This window comes from Mus caroli, chromosome X, assembly GCF_900094665.2.
Source record: "Mus caroli chromosome X, CAROLI_EIJ_v1.1, whole genome shotgun sequence".
Lineage (NCBI taxonomy): Eukaryota > Metazoa > Chordata > Mammalia > Rodentia > Muridae > Mus > Mus caroli.
The window spans coordinates 2001599-2028680 of NC_034589.1; the positions used below are offsets into that span (position 1 = coordinate 2001599).

Genomic DNA, 27082 nt, shown 5'->3' on the forward strand with positions numbered 1-27082 from the left:
TTGAACTCTAAGATCTGCTTGCCTGTGCCTTCTGAGTGCTGGGATTAAAGGTGTGCACCACCACCTGATGTGAAACCCTTTATTAACCCCAAGTCTAGGTGAATGTGAGACTGAAAAATGTCTCAGAAGTGGGGAGTGACTAATCTAAGGTTATACAAAAGTACGTAGAGTCAGGATTTTGTGTGTGGGTTAACTATATCATATTGTCACTTTGGTGTTTCTCTGGTATGGTATATTGAGGATGGTGCGTATTTAGTGCCTGTGTTTATGCTTGTGTGTATAATAAAATTGGGCATGGTGAAGCATAGTTTTTCTCCCAGCATTCAGGAGGCAAAAGCAGGGTGGATCTCTTTGAGTTCAAGGACAGCCTGGTCTACATCGCATGTTCTATGACAGCCAAGGCTATATTTTGTCTTGTCTAAAAAAGAAAAATCTAGATCTACAAATTTCTATATTAGAGTTTTTTTGTCTTTTAACTTGCATAAAAGTAGAGAAAATAGTGAACCCTTTCAGATTTAGTGGCGTAGCTTCACAAAGTGATTAACACATGGATAGCCTTACTTTATGAACTATATCGTATTATCATTTCATTCATAAATATTTCTCTATGCTTCTTTTTAAAGATTTATTTATTTATTTTATTTATTTATATGAGTACACTGTAGCTGTACAGATGGTTGTGAGCCTTGGGAATTGAATTTAGGACCTCTGCTTGCTCTGGTCAACCCCCGTCACTCAGGTTAACCCTGCTGAGTCCTACTAGCTCTGGCCCAAAGATTTATTTATCGTTATAGATAAGTACACTGTAGCTGTCTTCAGACGCACCAGAAGAGGGTGTCAGGTCTCATTATGGGTGGTTGTGAGCCACCATGTGGTTGCTGGGATTTGAACTCAGAAAGAGCAGTCAGTGCTCTTACCTGCTGAGCCATCTCGCCAGCCCCTTCTTTGTTTGTTTCTTTTTTCTTTTTATTTTATTGTTTTCTGAGACAGGGTTTCTCTGTGTATCCCTGGCTGTCCTGGAACTCACTCTGTAGACCAGGCTGGCCTTGAACTCAGAAATCTACCTGCCTCCGCCTCCCTAGTGCTGGGATTAAAGGCCTGTGCCACCACTGCCCGGCCGTCTCTATGCTTCTTTAACAGATACATCTATATTATTTTCTCTTGTTTTCACATAAGTAAAGTGCTGTTGTCATACCTAGAATTTTTTTTTTCTTTTCTGAGACAGAGTCTCGTTCTCTAGCCCAGGCTAGCTTGGAACTTGGAATAATCCTTCTTCAGCCTCTTTTTTTTTTTTTTTTAAGATTGATTTCTTTATTATATGTAAGTACACTGTAGCTGTCTTCAGACACACCAGAAGAGGGCGTCAGATCTCATTACTGATGGTTGTGAGCCACCATGTGGGTGCTGGGATTTGAACTCAGGACCTTTGGAAGAGCAGTCAGGTGCTCTTACCTGCTGAGCCATCTCTCCAGCCCCTTCTTCAGCCTCTTAAGAGCTGAAATTATAGGTGTAAGTCAGTATGCACAACTAAGAATTGGTAAATTTCTTTTGAGACTCTGGTCGTCCTGGCTGTTCTGGAACTTTCTGTGTAAACTAGATTGGCCTCATTCTCAGAGGTCTCAGAGGCCTTTGCCTCTCAATTGCTGGGATTAAAGCCATATGCTACTGTGCCAGCTTAGAATTAGTAATTTCTTGATATCGTCTGTTAAGCCTGAGCTAGATCTTTGACCAAACAAGGAGTTTTGAAATCCCATACTGACATGAAGGGATCCTAGATTGTGGCCTGTTCTCTCCTCCCACACCAGTGGTTCTGGTATCTTCGAAGGAAAATCGTTCCCTGACATCTTTGAACTGGGAATCAGAAGATGTGGCTCTTAGGCTGGCTGTCTCCCCATCTGTGAAATGGGTGCTCCCTGGGCTCCATCAGTTCTTTCTAGGTCTGCTCTTGGTTTCTCGGTGATTCGCATGTTTGTTATAAGCTGGTTGGTCTTTAGCAAGTGACTCTTCTTTCTGGATCCTCTTTCATTAGTTGAAGAGTAGGTTAAAGGACTTCCCTGTGGTGATGGTTTTGATATGGTTTGATTTACTTTGGTAAATCTCTTTAATGCATACTTGGTCATCATGGAACAGTAGCACTAGTAAAGTCTGGCTGCTCTTCTCAGTTGTTTCCCAGACTCAGCTAGAAATATTTGTGGAATGGGTGGGACAGAGGGCCACTTAACCCTTCTACCAAGCAGAAGCTATTCAGGTAATGGTTTCTGTTGCTTTGGAGGAAAATCCCAACCCTTCTAGCCATCTGGCTCAAAGTTCTGTTCTCCCTGGGAAATTTACTAGAGAAAGACCTGAGTTTGGAAAGCAGAGAATGAACAGGTGAGGATCTATTAGTTTCTGGGTTCCATATTAACCTCGGGATGGATGTTAGAAGAAGCAAGATTGCTTTTGGACATCTGGGCTCAGATGTTCTCTGAGGCAGCTTAGAGCCCTTGAGCACCTGGTGTGAATAGTTATCCACATCAAGAGCAGGTTTGTATGCGTGTGTCTGTTTAGTTACCCCCCCACCCCCCCATCAGGGCCTTCCAGTAAGGGGCCCAAGCATACAGGAAGAGCTGACCACAGCAGCTTTAAGGCCTTTCCTTATCAGCACTATGGCTACACATTTCCCCTGACTGGGCTGCCCTCAGCTTTTCTCTGTAAAACCTCAAGTCCTATGGGCTCTCCCCTGAAGTACGTGGCCCCTGGTCTCTAGGCCTCCTCTAGAGGTTTCCCTGGTGCAGAGTACACAACATGTGCTGGACAAGGGGACTTTGTCCCCAGGCTTTCCGCTGTCCCCCTGTTTCTAGCCTAGCTTATACAGGGACAGATGGCCATCACCTCACTCTTTCTACAAAGGCCTGCAAGCATTAACTTTTTACCATGTATTGACTAATAGAGGGAACATGTAACTGAGAGCTGGAATTGAGTGAGTTGCACACATACATTACACTTTGCTGTTTCTCTAACCGTGCTGTGTGCTACACATCCAGCTGGGCGCTTTAGGCCTTCCTGAGACTTTTGGATCATTATGCCATGAAATAGAAGCTCTGAAAAGAAGGGCAGAAAGTATGGCTCAGTACTAGCTCTTGTCTAGCATTTGGGGGACCCTGGATTTGATGCTCAGCATTGCCAAGGATTGAAGGAGAAGTGACAGTGGTAGAGTTTGCACAGAGGATGACCCTAGGAGCCCCTAGCTCCGTGGTTTTTAACCTGTGGCTTGCAACCCCTTTTGGGGTCATATAACCATTTTTGCCTAAGACCATTGGAAAAAAGATATTTACAAGTAGTAACTGCAAAATTACAGTTGTGAAGTAGCACATTAGAATAATTGTCGTAGTTTCTTGGTTTGTCCTTTGTTTGTTTTTTGAGACAGGGTTTCTCTGTGTATCCCTGGCTGTCCTGGAACTCACTCTGTAGACCAGGCTGGCCTTGAACTCAGAAATCCACCTGTCTCTGCCTCCTAACTGCTGGGATTAAAGGCGTGTGCCACCACTGCTCGGCTTTTGTCCATTCTTTGACCTCTCTAGATTTTCTTTCTAGCTAGAAGCATTTATTCTTCCATTGATGAGGGTCCACTGCAGGTGGTTTTCTGTCCTTTGTTTTGCCTCTGACATCCAGAGAGCACTTTTGAATCAGTGTCAATTGCTTGTACCCATTTCTCCCTAGTACCTCCTCCTAGAGATATATGAGCATCAGTGATCTCCCAGGTGGAGGCAGGTATCCTGTGGCCCACCCAGTCCCTGCTGTGCTCTGATAACCTCCTAGAAACATGAGCCTCCCTACCTCCATTTGACTTTGACTAGGCAGAAGTGTCTAGCTCTGGCCATGGCAATGGTGCTGGCCTCTGGACCAAGTAGAAGCCACATAGTTGTGTCTGAATGGATTTCAGAAGAGAGTAGCGTAGCTAGGGCTCTGTTATAGCCCAGAAGTATTAGCCAGGTCCACTTCTGGTTGAAATAGGGTCTCACTCTAGGAATTTTTTAGGTTAGACCAGGTGCCCTTGTACCTTAAGCTTGTGATCGTCTTCATGTCTTGACCTTCTGTGTATTGGGGTTACAGACATACTGCTACCATGCTTTCTTGTTTGACAGATTTTCTTTGTGACAGGGTTTCTTTAGAAATCTCTGTAGAATGTGGATTGTAGAACTTAATCTGTAGATGAGGCTAGCCTCCAACTCAGATATTCCTGCCTCTGCCTCCCGAATGCTGGGATTAGAGGTGTGCATCACTGGCCAGCCTTAGATTTGTGAGCTTTATAAAATGAGAAACTGAGACCTTAAGAGAAAGCCAGTACCTTGTCTTGTCTAAGTCCGCCAGCCAATGTAAGAACAACAGTGTTTGAAATTGTATTAAGACATAGTAGATTCCTATGTTTTATTTCTTGTACACCTGCCTTCTTTGATATCTCTTTGCTCAGAATCATTTGTGTTTTCCCATTTTTGCCAGGGGAATCCTCAAACAGAAAAATTTATATCTCAGATTGGTAGGAGGGTGGGGCAGGGGATCTCCCAGAGGTCTGAGGTGATATATCTTGCCCATAGTCTGTACCCAGTGGGACAGTTGGGTGTGTATACCCTGTCATAACATGGCTATGACCATGATAGGTGGGTAGGACCTTTTACTGGATGCTGCTTCCTCAATGAGGCCAGGGTTTCCACAAGAGCATGAGTTCAGTGGAGAGCAGAATAGGTTGCTGTTGCCCTTGCAGCTCTGTCCATCTACCCACATTTGTGTGGTTTGGTTTTAGGTTCTCCACGGAAGCCAAACTTCCTTTCTTTATTAAACATGTATGTGCGTGCATGCATGTGTGTGTGTATATACCATAGTATGTGTATATGGAGGTCAGAGAAAAACTCACAAGAGTCTGTTCTCTCCTTCCTCCTTCCACCCTGTAGGTTCTAGGGATGGAACTCTGGTTGTCAGTCTTGGCAGCAGGTGCCTTTACCTCTTGAGCCATCTGCATAGCCCGAAGTTTGCCTTTCTGTCTTTAGCAGAACTTAATGGTAGGTAGCAGCCTGAGGAGTAGATGGTTCTCAGGTCCCTCCAAAGCAAGAGAAGACTTCATTTATAGCCCTTTAGAAATAATGTGGACTTGAGCCGGTAAAGGGAAATAAATGGTTCAGCCAGTAAAGGTGCTTGTTGCTGAGCCTGGCAACCTGAGTTCAATCCTTAGGACTCAAGTGATGAGAGGAAAGAACAGACTCTTACAGTTCTCTTCTGACCTATACATGTGCTGGGGCATACAGATGCACAAAGTAGATAAATGTAATGATAAAATTATAGAAAAGAAAAGTGGGGCTGGAGAGAGCTCAGTACTTAAGAGTACTTGCTGCTCTTCCAGAGGACTCTAGGTTGGGTTCCCAGGACTCCCAGTGGCTCACAACTTTCCGTAATGCTAGTTCCAGAGGGTCCACTGCCCTCTCCTGTTTCTGGGCATCAGGTATGTGCGCAGCACACATGTACATGTAGACAAAACTAATATACATACAGCAAAATAATCTTTGTAGGGAGGAAGGGGGAAAAAGTAATCTCTATCTTACTTCTTATAAGTGTGGGCAAATGCAGGTTTGAGTTTAGGGAGCCTGAGGAAGGAGGACTTCCCCATACAGCAGAGGAGAAAGATGAAACAAATGTGCTAGAAGTGTTCCTCTCCCACCTATCCCTTACAAAGACTGGGAAGGAAGTAGTATAAGTTCCTAGGTATGCACAGCTTCTTATCTAGTGTTAAGTCTTTCTTGATTGGTGACAAAGGAATGTACTCACTGTATGCTGTGGTTCTGTGTTGTGGAATTGGTCATGTGGGTATTTAGTCTCAAAGGTTTCAGTCTTTTGTAGACCCTGCTGGCTGCATGTGGGCACATATGTGCACTTCCTTGTATCTTTGTATGTTCACAGAAAGCAAAGCAGTGTGGTCCATGGGGAGGAAGGTTGGTGTTGAATCTAGGGAAGTGTGCAGCTAGATACTTGTTATCTATATTAGGTCCCAGGCCTTTTTTTTTTTTTTTTTCTGAGATAGGGTTCCGAGACAGGGTTTCTCTGTATAGCCCTGGCTGTCCTGGAACCCACTCTGTAGACCAGGCTGGCCTCAAACTCAGATATCTGCCTGCCTCTGCCTCCCGAGTGCTGGGATTAAAGGCATGCGCCACCAGGCCAGTCCTGTCCCAGGCCTTTTCCTTGTTCCAACTAATTTCTCGTGGATTAGCAGGGAAACTGAAGTAGAGAGGATCAGGCCCAGCCCTAAGAGAATAAGTTGGCTGTGAGGGATGGGGTAGGGAATGTCACTTGGGACCACCTATTGACTCCTTTCTACGTTTAGAACTAAATGCGTGCTAAGTATGTGATCCTGAGCCAGCCGTGATATTTCTTTATCAATGCCACCCCCATCACTAGCACATATAACTTTGTCCTTTTTATTTTTGAGTGAAGATCAAATGAGTTGTTTTAAAAGTCTGTAGTAAAACTAATGATAGTAATGTGCTGAGAATTTGTGAGCCCTACTTAGAAAGAGAACAGAGGTGGACTACAGCTGGGGGAATCCCCTCCCAGCTGGACTCTGGAAAAAAGCAGGTGCATATGGGCAAGTGCAGTGTTAGCAAGAGGAGGAGTTTCAGTTTCTTTCAAAACATTTTCTCTGAATTCCCCCTGTATTTGTGGGTCCAGTGGGCCACTCTTTCTCCCACCTTGCACCCCTCCCCAGGAAGTGCATCCTGGCCCCCTCATGCTAACCTGGGAGGGCTAGGAAAATTAGAAAACCTAGTTGATATTAAGTAATGATATGCTTGGGGCTGGTGAGATGGCTCAGCACTTAAGAGCACTGACTGCTCTTCCAAAGGTCCTGAGTTCAAATCCCAGTAACCACATGGTGGCTCACAACCATCCGTAACAAAATCTGATACCCTCTTCTGGAGTGTCTGAAGACAGCTACAGTGTACTTATGTATAATAGATAAATAAATACATATTCTTTTTTAAAAGTTATAGTATGCTTTACCTATTCTATTAAAGGGTTTTTTCTCTCTTGGTGGGAAAGTACTGTTTGTATTTCCTTGATCTAGAGATCCTTATTATTATTATTATTATTATAGATTTCTCTGTGAGCCCTAGATGTCTTGGAACGCACTCTATAGACCACCCTGGCCTTGAACTCACAGAGATCCACCCACTTTTGCCACCCAAGTGCTGGGATTAAAGGTGTATACCACCACCACCACCTGGCTGCGATTCGTCTTTTACTTCATGTTACTGATTAAGCTATAAGCTGGGTATGGTACACCTGTAACCCCACACTTGAGAGTAAAGGAGGAGGATTGTTGTGAGGTTGAGGCCAGCTTGGGCTACAGATTGAGTGCTATTCCAGCCAAGTGTCTCAACCTAAGAAAATAAAAGTCAAAAATTAAGGAACAGCTTATAATGAGTCAATAGGTGGTCCCAAGTGACATTTCCCCATCCAAGGTGTTTTCTAATAGAATCTGGGATGAGCCTGTATGTATTATAACTTGCCTGGACCTGAGGACCCAACATAAAAAGTCAGTATTATTACTTTGGTAGGAATTTGGTTGTCAGAGTTTTGAACAAAGGCGCAGAAGGTAAGTGTTTGGACCATTGCATTCTTTAAAAAGAACTAGTAGAGCAGGGCGTAATCCCAGCACTTGGGAGGCAGAGGCAGGCGGATTTCCGAGTTCGAGGCCAGCCTGGTCTACAGAGTGAGTTCCAGGACAGCCAGAGCTATAAAGAGAAACCCTGTCTCAAAAAAAAAAACGAAAACAAAAACAAAAACAAACAAAAAAGAACTAGTAGTGCTTGTAATAGGGGTAGCCCTCCTTTATGCTTTTGGGGCTTTCCTCTGGTGGAGGAAGTGCAACAGAAATGAGGAAGGGCTTAAGAAGCAATTCTCTCAGCACTCTAGCTGACTGCTAGGTCGCTAGCAGTATGATAGGAGTTACTGTCCTCATGACAAATGGTTTTGTTTGTTTTGTTGTTTGAGACAGGGTCTCTATATAGCTCTAGCTGTTCCTGTACTGGAACTCTATGTAGACTAGGCTAGCCTTGAACTCACAGAAAGCCTCTGCCTTCTGAGTGGAGGGAATATGTGCCAGCATTCTTGGCCTGAAGTGCCTGGTTTTGACTACTGTTTAGGCTTTAGGTACTTGACAGATGTCTTGTAGTCCCATCCCCATACTGAAGATTGAACCTAGCATGCCATATTCTCCCATAGAAATATATTTCTATCTCTCCTCTCTAGTCTTTACCATTTTAAGTGGAGAAGAGTTACTGTCCCCACTTATGGATGAAAGGCCTTGTCCAGTGCCACACAGCTAAGAGGTGGCATGGACTTTCACCAGACCAAGGCAAGATAAAGGATTCCCAAATCTGGCATCTTGCTGACAAATAGAAATCCCAGGCCTCTAAGTTACCTTCTGTAGGAGATCCATGTTTCCCATTAACTTGGCCCAGCTCAGGGAGCCTGATAGCCCACCCCATTTAACCCTTTCATTCCCATCTTAGTTCCTGTTTATGGCAGCTGCAGACTGCACTGCCTCCAAACTGAGCCTACAAAAATAGCTCCTCTAGCACCCTAGGCAGCCACAGCAGCCTCTGTGGTCCTGGCTTCTAAGAAAGGCAGCAGCAGCCCCCCACCCCACCCCCAGCTTGTATGCAGGACATGTGATTTACTGGAAGTACTTAGGGGGGGAGTGTGGCCACAGAAGCCACATCCTTGTTTACATCGGTGAAGGGGCTACCCCTTCCTGCCTTCACAGCCCCTTCTCCTCCACCCGTCAGGTATAGTCACCTCTGGGATGACATGAGGCTGTAGCTACCCACTTTCTCTCTCAGTGCAGCCTTTGATTCCTGTATTACACAGAACCGTCATGGAGGGAATCACTGGGCAGTGAAGACCTTCTGGCAAGTCTTTAGAGAAATAGACTGGCAGGCTTGCTTGGTGGGCATGTTCCCATTCCTAGCATCCCCTGCCCCTGTGCCCTAGGGGGATCCCATTAGAGCAGTGTATCTCTGGGGAAACACAGGGAAATTCCCTTTTCAAGGCAGCCAGTGAAAGTCAGGTTTGCTTAATCTTCAAGCCCACATTAATTAAGAAACTCCTGCTTCCTGTGCCTCAGCCTATATGACTGCTCAGCAAACTGTACTCAGTTTCTTTTACTACATCAGGTCCTGAGCTGCCGGTGGGCTTAGGTGTCAGCTGCCCCTTATCTTCAGTGGAGGCTTTGTGTAATCAGTCTGTGTACACCTTTGAATTAGATGGTAGAGGAGTTCTACCACTTTACACATACTGTCCACATTGTCCACAAGAAACCTGTCAGGTCACACCTGTTTGTTTTCCACTTCACAGAGGAGGCATAGGAAACTCAGAGAGTCATTTGTCTCTGGCTGTTTACCTCACTAGTTACTATTTGGCAGAACTTAAAGTGTTTTCCTTCCCTTCAGTTTTAAAAATTCTAATCATAGCCATGTGTGTTGACGCACCTCTTTAATCCCAGCACTAGGAGGCAGAGACTGGTCGGTAGATCTCTGGAGTTCAATGTCAGCCTGGTCTGCAGAATGAGCTTCAGGATAGCCAGGGCTACTCTGGGAAAGAAAGGGGGGGGGGCAGGAAGGAGAGAGAAAAGGAAAGGAAAGAAAAGATTCTAATCATGATGGTAGCCTTTAATCCCATCACTCAGAAGGCAGAGGCTGGCAGAACTCTGTGAGCTTGAGGCCAGCCTAGTCTATGTATCAAGTAGCAGAGCAGTCATCCCTCCCTGTCTGTCTCAAAAAAAAAAAAAAATTCTAATCTTTTTTGTGGTGGTGGTAGGTATTGAATGTAGGGTTTGGTTTGGCTTGAAATGGAGTTTGCCTAGATCTCAGGTGATCTAGGCTTTGAACTTGGCAATTCTCTTGACTCAGCCTTGATTATAGGTATATACTGCTCTCCTTTGTTTCCCCCACTGAGACAGGGTTTCTCTGTGTATCCCTGGCTGTCCTGGAGCTCAGTCTGTAGACCAGGATGGCCTCGAGTGCTGGGATTAAAGGCATACACCACTGTGCCCAACTTAAAAATTGTTTGTTATTTCATTTTTATTAGTGGGTATGGAGATTGGGATGGTCACATGTAGAGGTCAGAGGACAAGTTAAGGAAGCAATTTGGTTCTCTCCTTCAAGTGTATGAGTCTTGATGATTGTACCCTACTGCCTTTGTCCACTGAGCATCTTGCTGGCCCTTGACTGTACTACTCTCACCTGTCTACCGTATAAGCTTTCATTCTTCAAGAGTGTTTGACTTTGCTACTTTTTTTTTTTTTTTTTTTAGACAGGTAGCCTAGCCTGGCCTTGACATAATCTTCTGGCCATTCCACTTGCACATCCTGAGGGCTGGGATGGTAGACATGTACCAGGCCACCTGGCTGATCTGTGCATGTTCAGCATGTTTTCAGCCCTTGCTTGTTCTTTCCACCACTCCTTTACAACACAAATGAAGTCTCGGGCCTTGGTGTAGAAAAGGGAGTTTCCCTAGTCCTTCAGTCCATCTTCTCCCTAATGATTGTTGTATGACTCTGTGACTCAGAGCTCTGGTGGTGACAGCTCTGACCCCATCCTCTCCTTTGTTTTGTCCTCACACCCCCAGCTGACCAGGTGTATGGAGACCAGGACATGCATGAGGTTGTTCGAAAGCATTGCATGGACTATCTGGTGAGATCCAAGGGAGGCCTTGGGGCAGCAGGAGGGTAGGGGGATCCCCGTTGCACACAAACCTTAATTTTCCAATCTATTCCACAGATGAAGAATGCTGATTACTTCTCCAACTATGTCACAGAAGACTTCACCACCTATATCAATCGGAAGCGGAAAAACAACTGCCATGGCAACCACATTGAAATGCAGGCTATGGCAGAGATGTACAACCGTCCTGTGGAGGTGTATCAATATAGCACAGGTACTTCTGTAGTGGGTAGGTGAGGGACTAATGGTTCCTCATCAGAGCCAACCATACCGGCCCCCCTGTGGATGCTCCCTCCTTCTCTTTCTCTGCAGAACCTATCAACACATTCCATGGGATCCATCAAAATGAAGATGAACCCATCCGTGTCAGCTACCACCGGAATATCCACTATAATTCAGTGGTGAATCCTAACAAGGCCACTATTGGTGTGGGGCTGGGCCTACCATCATTTAAACCAGGGGTAAGTGGGTCCCTGTGCCCCAGGTAGATATGGATCATTGGCTCTGCCCTTAGACCATAAAACTGTCTCCCCCTAAGTTTCACCTGTCTATAATATTAGTGAGTCACTGTTGATCAGAACTCATTCTGTAGCTTTTGATTTGCCTGTCCATGAAGTGGCTCACTAATGTTATTCTGGTTAATAGTGGCCTTTTAGGATGTAGAGCTCAATTTGAAGCAGTAAGGCAGACCTTGGACTAGGTATCCAAGCTTCCACACAGGTAGATCTTCTCCAACTTCAGAGCACTTACAGTTGGAGTCACAGATTTGGAATGTAGTCCTGACCCACAGCTTACTGGAATGAGCCCTGTGGGCAGATTGTATAGTTTGGGCCTATACTGAAAGTCCTTCCCACAGGCCCAAGACCTAATTGGTGTCAGAAGATGGGAGTTGATTTGCCCAGCATCCACTGGCAGATAATCTCACAGTCTCTCTCCTCATCTTCCCTGCTCCATCCTCCCCCTTTCATCGTGTCCTCTGATCCTCCCTCTTGCCTTCCTCCTAGGCTCTTTCCCCTTCTCCTCACCCCCACTTCCTGTCCTCCCCACCCCCTCTCTTCCCTGGTCTCTATCTTCCCTTCACCCCCTCCTGGGGGTTTTGAAGACTTCTATTCAGGTTTCACTTCCTACAAACAGAAGGTGGTCCTGCCTAATCTTAAACAACATCAACATACCCTCCAACCTTGCAGGGGGGGTGGTGTTTTATTTTTTAACTAAATTTTAGAAAAGTTACAGATTTGCAGAATGATTGGGAGAATATTAGCATTTCCATATGCCCCACTATGATTAACATGAACATAGTACATTTGTTGTCATTAAAAAATTAGTATGGATTCATTAAGAACAATTTCCTCAGTTTCTACTTGGTGAGCCTTTTCTCTTCCAGGATTCTGTCTCACATTTAATTGTTCCCTTTGACTTCTTGTGACTTTAACAAATTCTAAAGAATTTGACCGCTTTTGTTTTGATCTGGCGACCCACTCCACCGGTTTAGAATGTTATCTAATGGGAATTTCACTGTGTGTATGTAGCTATTCCAGAATGAATTTTTTCTACTTAATTAATATCATTTAAGATTCATCTGTAACTTTTACTGGCTTGACTTTATTTCCTTTTCCTTTAAAAGTCTGAATGTTTAAACGTTTCTCTAATTAATAGACTTCATTGTTCAAAACTATTTTACATCTGTTTTGGGGAGGGGTGTGTAGAGGTCTTCTCTGTGCATCAAGCTTGGTGCAAAGCCCCCTTCCTCCTTGAGAATACACTTTCCTCCATCTAGTCTCTTCCCAAGGAACAGTATTAATACATGCCTACTAGCCTGAACTTACTGCCTCATTCCTCCCACTTGTTTTGATCTCAAAAATTTTAAGGAGAACCATTCAAAAGTATTGCAGGGAAATTTTTTTTCCAGCATTTTTCTAATGATTTTAACTTTGATATTGGGTTCGGGCAGAAGAGCACAGATATCAAGAGTATGTGATAGGAATATGATCATGACTGTTGATGTTGATTGTCTGGCAGAAGTCATAGGAATTTTCCCACCTTTTGACTGCTGTAGTGTTAGGAAGGAAGTCACACTTAAGGAAAGGGAATTATGTCTGTCTTCCTGAATTGATGTTAATGTGAGCTTAGGGTTAGTGCTGCTAGATCTAGTTACAATCCCTTGACCATTTGCCTCCTTCTAGCCTTTTTCTTGAGTAAATTTCCCTTTTCCTGAGTAAATTTTCACTTTAAAGTTTAGAAAACTTTCCCCATCACCCAGCAGTCATTTACATGACTGCTATTTACATATACGAGTATAAGCTGGGGCAGACTCATTAACTGGACCCCCTGGAGTCCGGTGATATCTGCAGTTCTTTTTATGTTTAGTGTTACTGATTCTATTCATTTTTAAAGTGCCCGAGGCCACCACCTGCTTGTCTTTGCATACATTTGTAATTCATTTAGGTGGTTTTGTCACTGGGAGCCTTACTTCTTAACTAATCTTTAAAAGGCGATTAGCATACATTAAGGATTAGTCTTTGTTTTGTAAAGTTCCTTGGGTTTTGACAGATGCATAATAATACCATGCATCTATCTTAGGCACCTATTCAATCAGCTAGTTTCAGCCCCTAAAGGTTCCCCAGGCTTTCTCCTGCAACCACTGATCTTTATTGACTGCTTTTGCCTATTTCAGAAAGTCACGTAATTGCAATCATAAGTATGTAAGCTTTTAAAAATGCTGCTTTCAGGTAGCAATATGCATTAAGGTTCTTCCCTGGTTTTTCATGGTTTGTTAGCTATTCTCTTATCACTGTTCCATTTGTGGAGGCACACTGTTGGTTTAATCATTCACCTATTTGAAAGATATCCTTGCTTGCTTCCAGGTTTTGATGATTATGAACAAAGCTTCTGTAAACTGCTGTGTTCAGGGTTTTGTAGGAACTTAAATTTTATGATTAGTTGTATTAATATCTGGAAGCAAGATTGCAGAATTATAAAATCATGCTGTGATTTGTAAGCAACTGCTAGACTATTGTATGAAGTGGCCTGATTTGTTCCAGTCGCCATCACAATGAATGAAAGTTCCATTCCTCTTCTTTCCCAGCAATTCATCTTTCTACTTTTTTGAATTTTAGCCATGCTCAGTGTTTTTTTTTTTTAAGGTTCCTTGATTGTTAAATGTGTTGAACATTGTTTTAATGCTCTACCACTGAGCTTCGTCCCCAGCCTGAGTATCGGTTACATATGTCCATTGGCCATCTCTATATCTTTACCTGTGCAATTAGATCGCTTACCTACTTTTCATGTTTGTCATTTTGTAGTGCTAGGAATTGAACCCATGTTTTTGTGTATGCATTCATTATCACTGAGCCGGCCCTATTTTAAATTGGCTTGATCTAACCATTTTATACATATATTTCCCCTGGTGTGCCCCATGGTAGAAAATTATGTTGTTTAGCATACATGCATTTATGTATGTTATGTATACACATTTGAAAATAATGTTGCTAGGGACATGGTGGTACATGCCTGAAATTCTAGTAGTCTTGAGGCAGAGGAAGAGAATTGTGAGTTCAAACCTAATGACTGGGCTGCATACCAAGCCATTGTTTTTGGAAAACAAAACATTAACCAAAATTTTAGGAAGCAGTATTTGCATTTAATCCCTGAAATATACTTCGATGTTCTCTATTATTTCATTAGCATCATGCCTGTAATCCCAGCACTTGTGAGCCTCAAGCAGGAAGGCAAATTGCTATGAATTCCAGGCCAGCCTGCCTTCTTAGTGAGTTCAAGCTCAGTCCAGGCAATGACACTCTCTCAGAAAGCAAATAATGTTGTAGTGTCTTAAAATTTGATGTGAACTTGCATGAGAATACAGTGTCCTAGCAGCCACATGATGCCAATACTGACCCTTTAATCCCTCACATAGCCATACCCAGCCTCATATATGCTTGATTCCTGCCTCCACTCCATGTCTATACTTCTGTTCATGTTTTTCCTTTGCCTTATCTGGGAATATATGAGAAAGGCTTCAGCATTGTGAAATTGAATCATTGCTAGATGAGGCTTCTTTTAAATGAAGGCCTAGACAGAAGAGCCCCTCTTATCTCCAGACTTAATGCTTCACTTGAGGTGTCTTGGGTTTGGGCCCATATTTTTGACCATAGCAGTTCAGATTGCCAGGTCTTATATCTAAGCCTGCTTTCTTCAGTTATGTATGGTTCTATACACAATTCGCTGAGGAGTGCTTTGTAAAAATAACTTCTATGTTGTCTTTGCTAAGGCCTGTAGGCCTCCTGCCTTTCTGAGCCCATTCAGGCTCTTACCTACGTTCAGAGCATCACCGCACATCCCTGTTCCTCTCCCCCCTGGCAGTTTGCAGAGCAGTCCCTGATGAAGAATGCCATAAAGACATCAGAAGAGTCATGGATTGAACAGCAAATGCTGGAAGACAAGAAACGAGCTACAGACTGGGAGGCCACAAATGAGGCCATAGAGGAGCAGGTGGCTCGAGAATCTTACCTTCAGTGGCTGAGGGATCAAGAGAAACAGGCCCGCCAGGTCCGGGGACCCAGCCAGGTGGGTCATGGACTCTGTCATTGGCCTGATCAAGACTTGTTACTTCCTATCTTTTGACCCCCTAATTGACAGGGATAAAATAAGAGATTTTGACATCTTGGAGAAAGGGAAGCTCCCAGTCCCTTCTCTAACTCATCTCATCTTTAGTCTTGACATCGTACCTTGGAACTCTCAACACTTGATTTTAAGAAGTGGAGAGCCAGCTCTTAAGAAATGAAGAGAGCAGCCACCACTGCTAGTAGCACAAAGGAACAATGGATAGCTACAAAGAGACCAGCTTTTTTTTTTTTTTTTTTTTTTTTTTTTGGAATCCCTTTGCATGCTGCATTCTGTACTGAGGATATAAAATCTTTCCTTCACTATCTTCAGTGATCCTGTCTGTCTGTTGAGGCAGATATGGCATTGGTCAGGCCTGTGACTCTGGTTGTACAAGACCAGGAGAGGTGGGGGATCCAGTCGGTTGTATTCCTAGGATAGCAAGCAGGGAGGCAGGCGCCAGGGGAATCACAGAGGGGTTTGGAATGACTAAATGGTTCCAAAAGCTGAATAATCTGATCAGTGAGTATTTACTGTAGGCCTGTGGCAGGAAGCAGGAGGTCCTATTCCTAGTGTAGCGGGGTACATTGTGAACCTAGCAGGCCAAAGTACCTATCCTTAGGCTATTCACAGTTTGGCTAAGTGAAATAAAATGCTCATAATGAATAAATTAGTTGGAGGTATGGTGGATGAAAAATGGACACTTGGTACAGGGGACAATTGAGACTGAGTGGTGATGGTCTGAGTTCACGGTATTAAACAGTCGTCGGGGTAGGCCTCAGCAGATGAGGTGGGGGCAGCCCATAAAAAGGGGATTTGGTAGCTTGGGGGTGAGGGCAGCGGAGTTGGTATAACTCAGGCAGAGTCTGTAGCTGAACAGAATGTGGGTGAGATCAGGGTAGTGGGGCTAGGTTGGATAGTGGCTTGTGAATTCTGGAGAGGACTTTGATTTTGCTCTCAATGAGACAGAAACCATGGGTGGTGGGCTGTGAACACAGAAAGGATTCGAGTTAGGACTTGACAGGATCACCCTGACTGATTATAGAGCAAATCTAAGGGAGAAAGAAAGCAGAGTTGAAGTAGGAGATCAGTGAGGAGGAGGCTCCCAAGGGAGTCCCAGTGACAGGTGAGGGTACTACAGTCGTGTTATGGAATCACAATCTCTTCAAAGAATAGGACTTTGTCAGATGCCTGCAAGGATATGAGACTAGTTAAGAACCTCCCAGTAGTCCACTGTGATACATTAAAGCTGTGCTATAGCCAGGATTCTGGAAAGGGTATAATCACTCTGGCACAGGAGGGTCATAGCTGGTGTAGGTCCTTATCACTTTTTCCTTCCCTACTGCAGCCCCGGAAAGCCAGTGCCACATGCAGTTCAGCCACAGCAGCAGCCTCCAGTGGCCTGGAGGAATGGACTAGTCGGTCCCCACGGCAACGAAGTTCAGCCTCGTCACCTGAGCACCCTGAACTGCATGCCGAGCTAGGCATTAAGCCCCCTTCCCCAGGCACTGTGTTAGCTCTTGCCAAACCTCCTTCACCCTGTGCACCAGGTCAGTGGCTTGCTTTCAGGGTGCCTGCTTGGGCTGAGGCTCTGCTTGCTGGGCCCTACCTCTGATTGTCCATCTGCCTCAGGTACAAGCAGTCAGTTCTCAGCAGGGGGTGATCGGGCCACCTCTCCTCTTGTGTCCCTCTACCCTGCTCTGGAGTGCCGGGCCCTCATCCAGCAGATGTCCCCCTCTGCCTTTGGTAAGCCTCCTTAGGGGATGGGCCAGCTGGAAGTTGGGAGAGCCCGGAGGATTTTTGAAGCCCCTGGCCATCTCTCCCAAGTCAGAGGCATGAGGGAAAATTTCAGGCCCCAAAGATTTTCTCCACAGTGGGTCTAGTGGGGCTTCACAGAGTTGAGGGAGTCAATGAGTGATTGGGACCTGAACAGATTTTTCCAGAGCCAGGGATCAGACAGAAATAAGGGAAAGTGACCTGAGGCCCCCCATCATCATTGTCCTCTTCTCTCTCCTGCCCAGCAGGTCTGAATGATTGGGATGATGATGAGATCCTAGCATCGGTGCTGGCAGTATCCCAACAGGAATACCTAGACAGTATGAAGAAAAACAAAGTGCACAGAGACCCACCCCCAGACAAGAGTTGATGGAGACCCAGGGACTGGACATCATTCCCGATCCCCCACTCCTGCCCTTTGATGCCACCCAAACTTCTTTGGCTTTCTTCCCTCTTGGCTTCCTTCTTTTGTTTCCTCTTTTCCTTTTTTTTCCACTTCCCTCTGGCCGGCCCACCCATGCGCTCCATCCATCTCATCCCTGCCACTACCATTGGTCTCTGCCAGCTGAAGTGCCCTATTGCCCCCGCACAGCACCATCTCAGCATTCCACAGGGGACTCTGGAAAGGGTGCGGAAGGTAGGCAAGAGGCCCACAGAAGAGAGACATTCAGACAAAGGAAGTCTTCTGCTCACCCTTCCTTAAAGATCAGATAAACTTGTCATCCCTTCCCAGCAATGATGACAGGAAAATGGAAGTGGCAAGTTTTCCTTCTAGTATCCGAAGAATCTGAGCCTTCACTGTTAAATTTTTCTTAATTAAAATGTGCTTTGTTTCACAAAATCGACAAATCAAAATCAATGTTCATGGCCATGTTGGTCCTTTGAGGATGGCATCTCTGGTTTGGAGCTAGGCAGGCTGGCCATGGGACAGAAAGGGCAGGAAAAAGATGGATTTCTGCTGTCTTTTGGCCCCTAGTTCCTTGGAAGGGCAAAGGCTATGAGGCAAAGGGAGGTGGCAGGCATTGCAGGCGGCAGACTGGCTTTGGACAGTGAGACCCTGACCTTGCTGCATTGCTTTGCCTTCACCACCGCTAGTCTGTTTGGAAGGCTTGAGGTGGGGTATCTTCAGAAATCATGGCCACTACCCAAGATCTGAATTTAGGGAGTGGGAGCAGCCTCAGCAGATGGGGCACCCGTGCACTGCAGGTGTTGACAAGATCCACCATCTGTAATGTCCTTGGCACAATAAAACCAAATGTCAGTTTCCCTGAGCAACTCTATTCTGTGTGGGACAGGGGTGGATGGGCCTCTGGGAAGCACAGGATTTGGCTTGACCTGAGGTCTGCTTGTTCTCCAGTAGGTGCTGTCTGTAAGCTGGGGTTTATCTTTGATCTTCTGTTTATTAACTTCTTGTATTGAGACTGATGGCAGAGAATCTCTAGAGCCCAGGCAGACTGAGACTAACCTAACCACATAACCAAGATTGTTTCTTAAAAGAACAAAACCAACAACAAATAACTCAACAACTGGTCGTGGTCATGCCTTTGATCCCAGCACTGAGGAGGGCAGAGGCAGAGGTGGATCTTTTGAGTTTCAGGCCAGCCTTGTCTACAGAGTATAGTTGCAGGCCAGCTGGGCTATACAGCAAGATGCTTTTATTAAAAATCATAAACTTCAGAACCCAATCGATGAAACTGAAGCCCCTACTCCCACCTACCATATTTGCATTCGGGAGCCTAGGGCTAATTTAAAGGACTGTATGAGCCAGAGGCCAAGACTGGTGTCTGAATTTCCACTCTCAACCTTAATGCTCATTCATTCTTGTGATAATCTGATGAAATAAACAATCGATAATGAGTTACATTAGTTCAGTGACCAGAGGTGGCCCTTGCCCAACTGGGTTTTAAACGTTGGAGGATGAAATGGCTAAATCCTTTTTTGTTGTTTGTTCCTCAGGTCTGTTGACACCTCTGTCCATACCCCTCCTAGGGTTTGTAAAGCCCAGCTAGAGAAGGCTGGCTGGCCCTCAGGTTTTCCTCAAAGCAGTCTTCTCCCCAACGCCTCAGTGGGGTCCTTTCAGAAGGCTGTGTAGGGTGGCCCTATAGGTGAGGGTATGGCTTGCCCAGTGGGTGGCTACAGGATATCTGAAATACGTGGTCAAGCATGAGCACGCCAAGAGGGTTGATTCATTTCAAATCTACCTGCCTTGTCTCACTGTGTGGCTTTGGGCTCTCTTTGACTTTAAAGTGTCCCATCTGCAACTACAGGGGTCATTAATGTCTGCTACCTCATGCTCTCTGATTTGTGAGTATTGACAGAGAATGTGTATGGTCAATAATGTACTACTGGGAACAGTACCTGGTACACTCTTAGAGCACAAATGTTGGGGTTATTATCAGACTTTAGGGGTGGGGGTATTACCGTATTTTGTAAGTTTGTACCATTTGGCCTCAGCCTGACTCTTGCTACTCTTGGCTTTTACTTGCAATTTGCCCTAACCCTATCTTCAGCAACCATCCTTATTTGTCTTTTAAGACAGAGGGATCACCTGAGAAAACCCTGTGTGATCCCATTCGCACTCTCCCTTCTGTCTACGACTATTCCCAAGAACTGTACTATAAATAAACTTCTGGGCTGGGGCTGTGATGCTTACTTATCTTGTTTGTGTGTGTCTTAAGATCTACCCCTCCACTAAAGCCTGTCAGGATCATAGGAAGACACCTAGGAGTGTTGGGTGAATAAGGGAGATTATGTGTTAACTTTTCTGCTTTGCCTGTATTGTCTGTGCCTGTGACTACATTGAGTCTTGAGTCAACCAGTTTCTCTGAATTCCAGTGTCTCTGGTTGAGTGTGTATGTGTCTGTTTCCGATGAGGCTTGTTTCCAGGTGTATCAGATGGTGACTGAGTGTGGGACTCTGCCTATGACAGTTTGTGTCTGGTATCTGAGAGAAAGAAATGCATGTTTGCGTGGGTCTGTCAGTGACAGTACATCTGTAGTTTGTCTGGATACTTTCAGTGATAAGCTGCGTGTCTGATAGTGTGTGGTTGGGTCCGGCTTTTGTTGATTTGCTTATCTATGTGGTGATTTAGAGCCCAAGGATGACTACATACCTGCTTTGGTGCAGTGCGTGTATGTATGTGGAACAACTGTATATTCTTGTGACAGACTCTGGTTCTCTCATTTCTGGGGCAGCACAAATATTTCTGTGAATGTACATATCTGGTGGTGCTTGTGTGCTTGTGACAAATCTTTCAATTTCTGGTGGGGACGTATGGTGTTAAGTGGCCCCATAGGACAGTACAAGTCATATCACTGAATGCTTCTGGGATATTATTTTCTGATCACATTTTCATGTACACCTAGGTTAGGACAAGTCTACTTGAATGTGTCTGACTATATCTTTAATGGTGGTTCCCCCCGTTCTTGGTGTACATGTGGGTATGTGAGTTCCACACACGCTTGGAGGTCAGAAAACAACTTATAGAAGTCATTTCTCCCTTTTCACCATGTGGGTCCTGAGGTCAGCAGACTTACCTGAAGACTTTTTTTAAGACAGTCTCACTATGTTGCCCAGTCTGACCTCGCTTTCAGTTCCCAGCTCTTTTACAAGGAAGTTGTAGTTCCCACGAGAACTTAAGTTCTGCCATTATAGATTCTAGACCCAGACTGGGTAACAGAGCCAAGTCTAGCCAGGTTTGTGTAGGATAATGGCAGCAAAAAAGCACCCTACAGGTGCCAAACTGCCATTGTTTCCTCTGCATCCCTTCCTTTTTGAAGGTAAAGAATGTTACCCTTCCCTGAAGGACCAGCTCTCCTATAAGATTACAGTTTTGAAGCAAAGGCTGCCTGATCTTGGGTGAAACACGCGTGACAGGATCCTGTCTAGTTCCAGGCTCAGATTTTTAAAAGCTGGTTTGTCGTTGTCTCCTTACTGAACTCAAGGCAGCAAAGGTGATGGCGGCAGCAAACCTGCATCCTAGGAAAGGAGGCTGCGCTTTTTTAAAGTGTGTACACACCCCACCACACCAACAACCAAAACAAACGCAGTTGTCGCAAAGGAATTCCCAGAACCTGTTCGAGCTTGCGTGTCTGTGTGTGTCCGTCTGTCCGTCTGTGTGTGTGTGCGCGCACGCGCGCGCACCCTCCTACATTTGCATACAGGCCCTTCCTCCGCGGAAGAACCTGGCATGTATTTTGCATAAGGGGCACTTGAAACGTTGAGGGTGGCATGCAAATAAGGACTGGCTCGGATTGGCTGGGGTACAGCAGGTGCCGCGTCCGGATTGATCAAAGCCAGGTGGGCGGGTCTGTCGCGCAGGGCGACTCTCCCGGGAGGCGCGTGCCCCGGCTCAGTAGCGTTGGGGCTGGCGCGCGCGACGAATCTTAACGCTGCGCCGTCTGCAGGCGCTTCCGGGCCGCCAGATTCCCTGCCTTCCACCCTGGCGCCCCCCAGCCCTGGCTCTCCGGCCGCTCTGCCCCGGGCATCCACGCCCTGCGGGCTCAGCGGATTCAGCGGGCTCAATATACGCAGCACCTCCTCCATGTTGACCAAGCCTCTGCAGGGGCTTCCTTCGCCCCCTGTGACCCCCACGCAGCCTCCAGGTGAGCGTAGCCTTCCTCTGTCGCAAGCAGGTTGGGTGGACTGGAATGATGGGTGCTGGTGAGGGGGCGAGTCATGACTGGGATCAGAGTACACCGCCACCCTGACTTCCTCGCCTCCGCTTGCGTAGGAGGCAAGGATCGGGCAGCTTTCGAGGCCGAATACCGACTTGGCCCCCTCCTGGGTAAGGGAGGCTTTGGCACCGTCTTCGCGGGACACCGCGTCACGGATAGACGTCAGGTATCCCCTACAAGGGGTTCTCGGAGGGTCAGGTGTTTTGGCGAAGGGTGGTGGTAGGGTACCAGGGACTGGGATGCCAGTTGCTTCAGTGGGGAGCCTGCGTCTGCAAATGTGTAGTAGAATCATAAGGAGCAGGGTTGCCAGGAGTGTGAGTGCGCGCGTGTGTCTGCAGTCCAGGTGGGTATGGGGGTGGGCAGGATTCAGGGCAAGAATTCTAGAAGATTGATGTTTTCTGCTAGGGAGGGGGCAGAGCTCAGGACTGGACCCCAAGATCCATGGAATTGATGTGCGTGCGCTTGTGTGTCTGAGATGGTGGGGATGTTTTAAAAGTAGGTGTTAAGTGTGGAGTCGTGAGAACAACAATCCAGATAGAGTTGTGTCCTGGAGATGAGAGGATGATGGAGGAGGGCATGCGACGTCAGAAAACTTGGAATTCGAATCTGGGGATATGGGTCAGTGGTAGATTATTTGTCCACCATTCACAAGCACTGAGTTCAATAACCAACATCGTGGCGGGGGGAGGGGGGAGGCATGTAGAAAGACAGTGGGAGAGAGAAAGCAAAAGGAAAAAAACCCTGCAACTCCCGTTCTGGATTCAGTGGGTCTTGATGCTTTCCTAACAAGAGCCCAGGCGTAAAAAATGTTTAGGCGAACTTGCTTCTGAGGACTTAAATGCTGGGTGGGCATCTGAGCTCCGATGGGTATGATATGTATGGGAACTAGGAATACCCGGGTGGAGAGACTGGAATTGGGAAGAGTCTGGGATCACCTGCTGCCCCCTTATCTCAGCCTTTTTTCTAGGTGGCCATCAAAGTAATCTCCCGGAACCGTGTGCTAGGCTGGTCCACCGTGGTGAGTGTCTTTGGTGTGCGTCATGACCCATAGACTCCATCACAGAACGCACGCACTGCTTTTTTTCTAGGGGACATATGACTCCCTGGGCCCTGAAACCGTGAGAACCCCACCAGCCTGTGATTCCTGCCTTCGTGTAATAGTTCTGATTTCACCACAGTTCCCCCAGAGCCCTGGATTCTCCTCTCAAACTCCTATCTCATCCTTCTTCCAAACACTGCTTTTGGGGCTGTTCACAGGACATGCTGGTGGGGAAGGAGGGGCCTAGGTCACTGGTTGTCATGGTGATGCTGGCTGCTTCTCTTCTGCCACCCGGAGAACGCTAACGGACATCAGGGCGGGTCTGGGCAAATTGTAGGTAAGAGAGCTCCCCCTGGTGAACCCTTTAGGTAGTCTGTGCCGGCCTGTGGACTGGGTGAGGGGGTTGGGGGTGAGCCTGCGCAGTAGCGGATTTTGCGTCTTCGTGAGAAAACCTGTCTGCGGCTGTGCAAGTTACTGGGCCTGTAAAGGACCCCATCTGAGGCAACTAGACTCTTGGCAGTCCCTGCCCGTTCGGGTCTGGGGCAGGGGCCGTTGACTTGTGCTGTTTGATAAGCAAGACTGACAAGACACCATTCATTAAATGTTTACTCTGTGCCAGGTCCTTTGCAATTAATCAGTGTAAGCCGTTTTGGACAAATGAAAGCTGGGATTGGTGGTGTGCACCTGTGATCCCAACGTTCAAGAGGCTGGGTCACTAGGATTTCAGTGAATTTGAGGCCGGGTTGGGTGAGCTACCTGGCAAAATTCTGTCTCAAACATGAGACAGAAATTTAAAAACCAGAGGACACTTCTGCCGTGGTTTAATTTATAGGCACTTTGCAAAATACGACATCATTTCTTAGAATTCATTATATGCTATATCCCTTCTACTAACTTCTCTTTCTGTCTTAACATCCTGAGTTCTGCTGTTACTAAGGATCCTTGAGGTATGCTAGTGAAGAAAACTAACCAACACTTATACAATAATAGTATTTATTAATAGTATTACTTTAATAGGATTTAGTTCCATGCTAGTCCCTCTTTGCTGTAAAGTACTTCCATTTACAAATACTTATTGAGTATCTAGTATGCATAAAAGCTGTCCTGATGTGGATCTTGATGAACATCTTGTTTACCTGTCTTAGGTAAAATTATGAAGGGGGACTTACATTATAAAACACTTTGAAGTCCAGGCATGGTGGGGCACACTTTAATCCTCTGGGGGTAGAATCAGGTGAATCTCTTATTCCAGTACAGCCTGGTCTATGTAAGGATCCTGTCTCAAACTCCCTCCCCTTCAAAACAGATGAGAACACTTCAATTTCTCCAAGTATTTACTGACCCACTGCATGCCAGCCGTGTATGGTCTCTGTTCGTTTCACTCTCTGAAGGACTTGAACCTTTAAGAGGGTACTAGGGTCTAGGAAGAGGAGCCCAACCAAAATCAGTGCTTTGAAAGTAAACTTTGCTATGTCGACAGCAGGGCTACAGACTTAACACTTGCCTCCTTCTTTCTTTTGATTTCCCACCCCTCAGTCAGACTCAGTCACCTGCCCACTTGAGGTTGCGCTGCTGTGGAAGGTGGGTGAAGGCAATGGCCATCCGGGTGTGATACGCCTGCTTGACTGGTTTGAAACACCCGAAGGCTTCATGCTGGTCCTTGAGCGGCCTATGCCTGCTCAGGATCTCTTCGACTACATCACAGAGAAGGGGCCGCTGGGTGAAAGCTGTAGCCGCAGCTTCTTTACCCAAGTCGTGGCAGCTGTCCAGCACTGCCACGCCCGTGGAGTTGTCCATCGGGATATCAAGGATGAGAACATCCTGATCGACCTATGCCGGGGTTCCATTAAACTCATTGATTTTGGTTCCGGCGCCCTGCTTCATGATGAGCCGTACACTGACTTTGATGGTAAGGCTGCTTCTTCCCTACCCTTTAGCACTCATTCTTCTGGCTTTTTAGCTTTAGGTTCGGCTTATCCTCTGAACATTGGACCCATGTCATACACTTTAAGGTTCTTGATTTCTATAACACTGCATACTCAAGCCTAGATTCCCCAATAAAGTTCATTTTATACGTTTCTTAACCTTCTGGGCTCTTATTGTTTTAGTGTGGGGGTAGGATGGGGTTTTGTTGTTGTTTTTTGGTTTTGGTGAAATGATCTTACTGTTAATTTTGAAGTACTCCTTTAAAGCTATCTTGCTGCTACTAGGACTCTGCTGTTAAACTTGGAAGTACAACTGTTCTAGCCAATGGATACCCTCCTTTTAATTTACAGTTTGGACTTCTAGGGACACGGGGGTTGAGGAAGGGCATCACCTGATTAGGATCTAATGCTTGGCTTGTGTGCAGGGACAAGAGTGTATAGCCCTCCAGAGTGGATCTCGCGACACCAGTACCATGCCCTGCCAGCGACTGTCTGGTCACTAGGTGTCCTACTCTATGACATGGTCTGTGGGGACATTCCCTTCGAGAGAGACCAGGAGATTCTGGAGGCTGAGCTGCACTTCCCTGCTCATGTCTCCCCAGGTGAGGCCTGTCACTCACTTACCCCAGCCCAAGCCTCCCAAGCCTCGATGACTGCTAATCTCCCCTGTGCTTCTTGACCCCACAGATTGCTGTGCCCTAATCCGCCGGTGCCTGGCCCCTAAACCCTGCTCCCGACCCTCACTGGAGGAGATTCTGCTGGACCCCTGGATGCAAACACCAGCTGAAGAAAAGCCCATCAACTCCTCCAAAGGAAGCCCCACCCCCTTGCCCTGGTCCCTGCTTCCCTAGACCCAGCCAGGCTCTCTGGTTGGAATTCCATGGTCACGCTACAGGGATAGATGGACATCTGTTGACCTGGTTATACAGGTTGTTAAAAATCCAGTATTACTAAGGTCAGGGAATAGGGATCAGGGGTCAGAAGAAGATGATAGCCAAGTCTGCCCAGTTCCTATCCCAATTCTGGGAAGGAGCTCTCCTCCCAGAACCTGTGGTCCCTAATTTGGGAGGGGGAGTTACTTGTTTCTTGTTCTGTTAAAGATGTTTATTTGGTTGGATTCCTTCCCTTCTGGGCCCTAAGATTCTTAATCTGACATTGTAGTCCCTACACTGGCACTTCCTATACTACCACAAACCACGTAGACACTTAGTTCAAATGCTCTCACTTGGGCAAGGGTGCTTTCCTTAAGATTACTCCCACCCCCAGCAGCTCTTTAGGCAAAGGGCCTTACCCTGGGATCTCATTCTGTTGCTGCCTGCCTGCCTTAGCCCAGACTTGGTGATTCTGGGGGAGGTACTACCCATTAATTAATTAGTATCCCACGCTTCCTTCCTTTTTCTTCCTTTGTTTGGTGAGGGGACCCTACTGTTATCCCAAGTGCTCTTATTCCGGTGAGAAGAACCTTACTTCCATAATTTGGGAAGGAATGGGAGATGGACATCACCGGACACCACCAGAGACTAGGATGGGATGGATGGTTTTGGGGGGATGAGATGGAGGAAATAAGTCTTACTGTTGTTCTCCTGGGGTCCCCCCTTTCCAACTTTTGCTGCCTCCTCCTGAGCCAGGATTGTCCAGTGGTTGAAATGTAAATAATTCTGTACTGGAGGTGGAGAGCGGCAAGTGCCCTCCTGTCCCTTCTCCCCCTGCCTGGATTATTTAAAAAGCCATGTGTGGAAACCTATTTAATAAATAATGAAGTCACAAGTGGATTGCCATTTATAGAAGTAGGCATCTACTAGATGCTGAGTTTAGGAGGTAGCTGGAGAAAAAAAAATCTCTGGGGAAAAAAAAAACAGTAGGGCCTGTCTGACCGGTTTTTTTTGGGGGGTCGGGGGGGGGGTGCTTAGGGTCTTTTGAGGCCCATTCTAACCCCAAACTTGGAGTACTGAGATTTGCTTGCATAGAAATTCCGAGCTAAATCCCAGGCTCCAACTAGAATTTTTCTAGCACTTTCTGTCTAGCTTTTAACCATTTAATTTTGTCTCTACCTTTCACGCTTCTCCTTTGCATTTTCCTCAACTCACCACCTTTAGTTTTTCTAATCCTGACAAATATCCTCAAGTCCTCCCCTCACTCTCTTCTATTACGGTCACGGTCCCTGTCCGCTCGGTTTCACTAGTCCCGCCTTCTCTGAAGTCCCGTTCCTCCCACTTGGCCTCTGGCCCTTAGAGGGCGGCACCTGGCTGGAAAGGGTCTGGAACTGATTCTGACGCGAGAAGGGTGGTGCTATCTGGGGTTTCCAATAAGAAGCCGAGA

At 46.2% G+C, this 27082-nt stretch overlaps 2 protein-coding genes across 6 annotated transcripts in view; both read left to right on the plus strand.

Moving 5' to 3' along the window:
* The window catches only part of Otud5 (OTU deubiquitinase 5), a 33266-nt gene extending 13491 nt beyond the window's left edge, over positions 1-19775 (plus strand). For 3 of the 5 annotated variants that reach the window (XM_021153497.2, XM_029473234.1, XM_029473236.1), the window contains 7 exons: positions 10654-10718; positions 10806-10962; positions 11061-11209; positions 15108-15311; positions 16696-16897; positions 16980-17093; positions 17369-19775. In XM_021153497.2, the coding sequence (XP_021009156.1) occupies positions 10654-10718; positions 10806-10962; positions 11061-11209; positions 15108-15311; positions 16696-16897; positions 16980-17093; positions 17369-17493 (1016 nt within the window). In that variant the 3' untranslated portion in view covers positions 17494-19775. The remainder of the gene's footprint in view (positions 1-10653; positions 10719-10805; positions 10963-11060; positions 11210-15107; positions 15312-16695; positions 16898-16979; positions 17094-17368) is intronic. The other 2 variants (XM_021153498.2, XM_029473235.1) reach the window with 1 other exon arrangement.
* A 1663-nt stretch (positions 19776-21438) lies between these two features.
* Pim2 (Pim-2 proto-oncogene, serine/threonine kinase) lies at positions 21439-26530 on the plus strand. The gene is made up of 6 exons (XM_021153447.1): positions 21439-21727; positions 21856-21965; positions 22767-22817; positions 24375-24747; positions 25189-25365; positions 25451-26530. Exons 1-6 carry the CDS (start codon positions 21667-21669, stop codon positions 25612-25614), a joined length of 936 nt encoding a protein of 311 aa, XP_021009106.1. The 5' UTR covers positions 21439-21666; the 3' UTR covers positions 25615-26530.
* Positions 26531-27082: the final 552 nt, after the last annotated feature.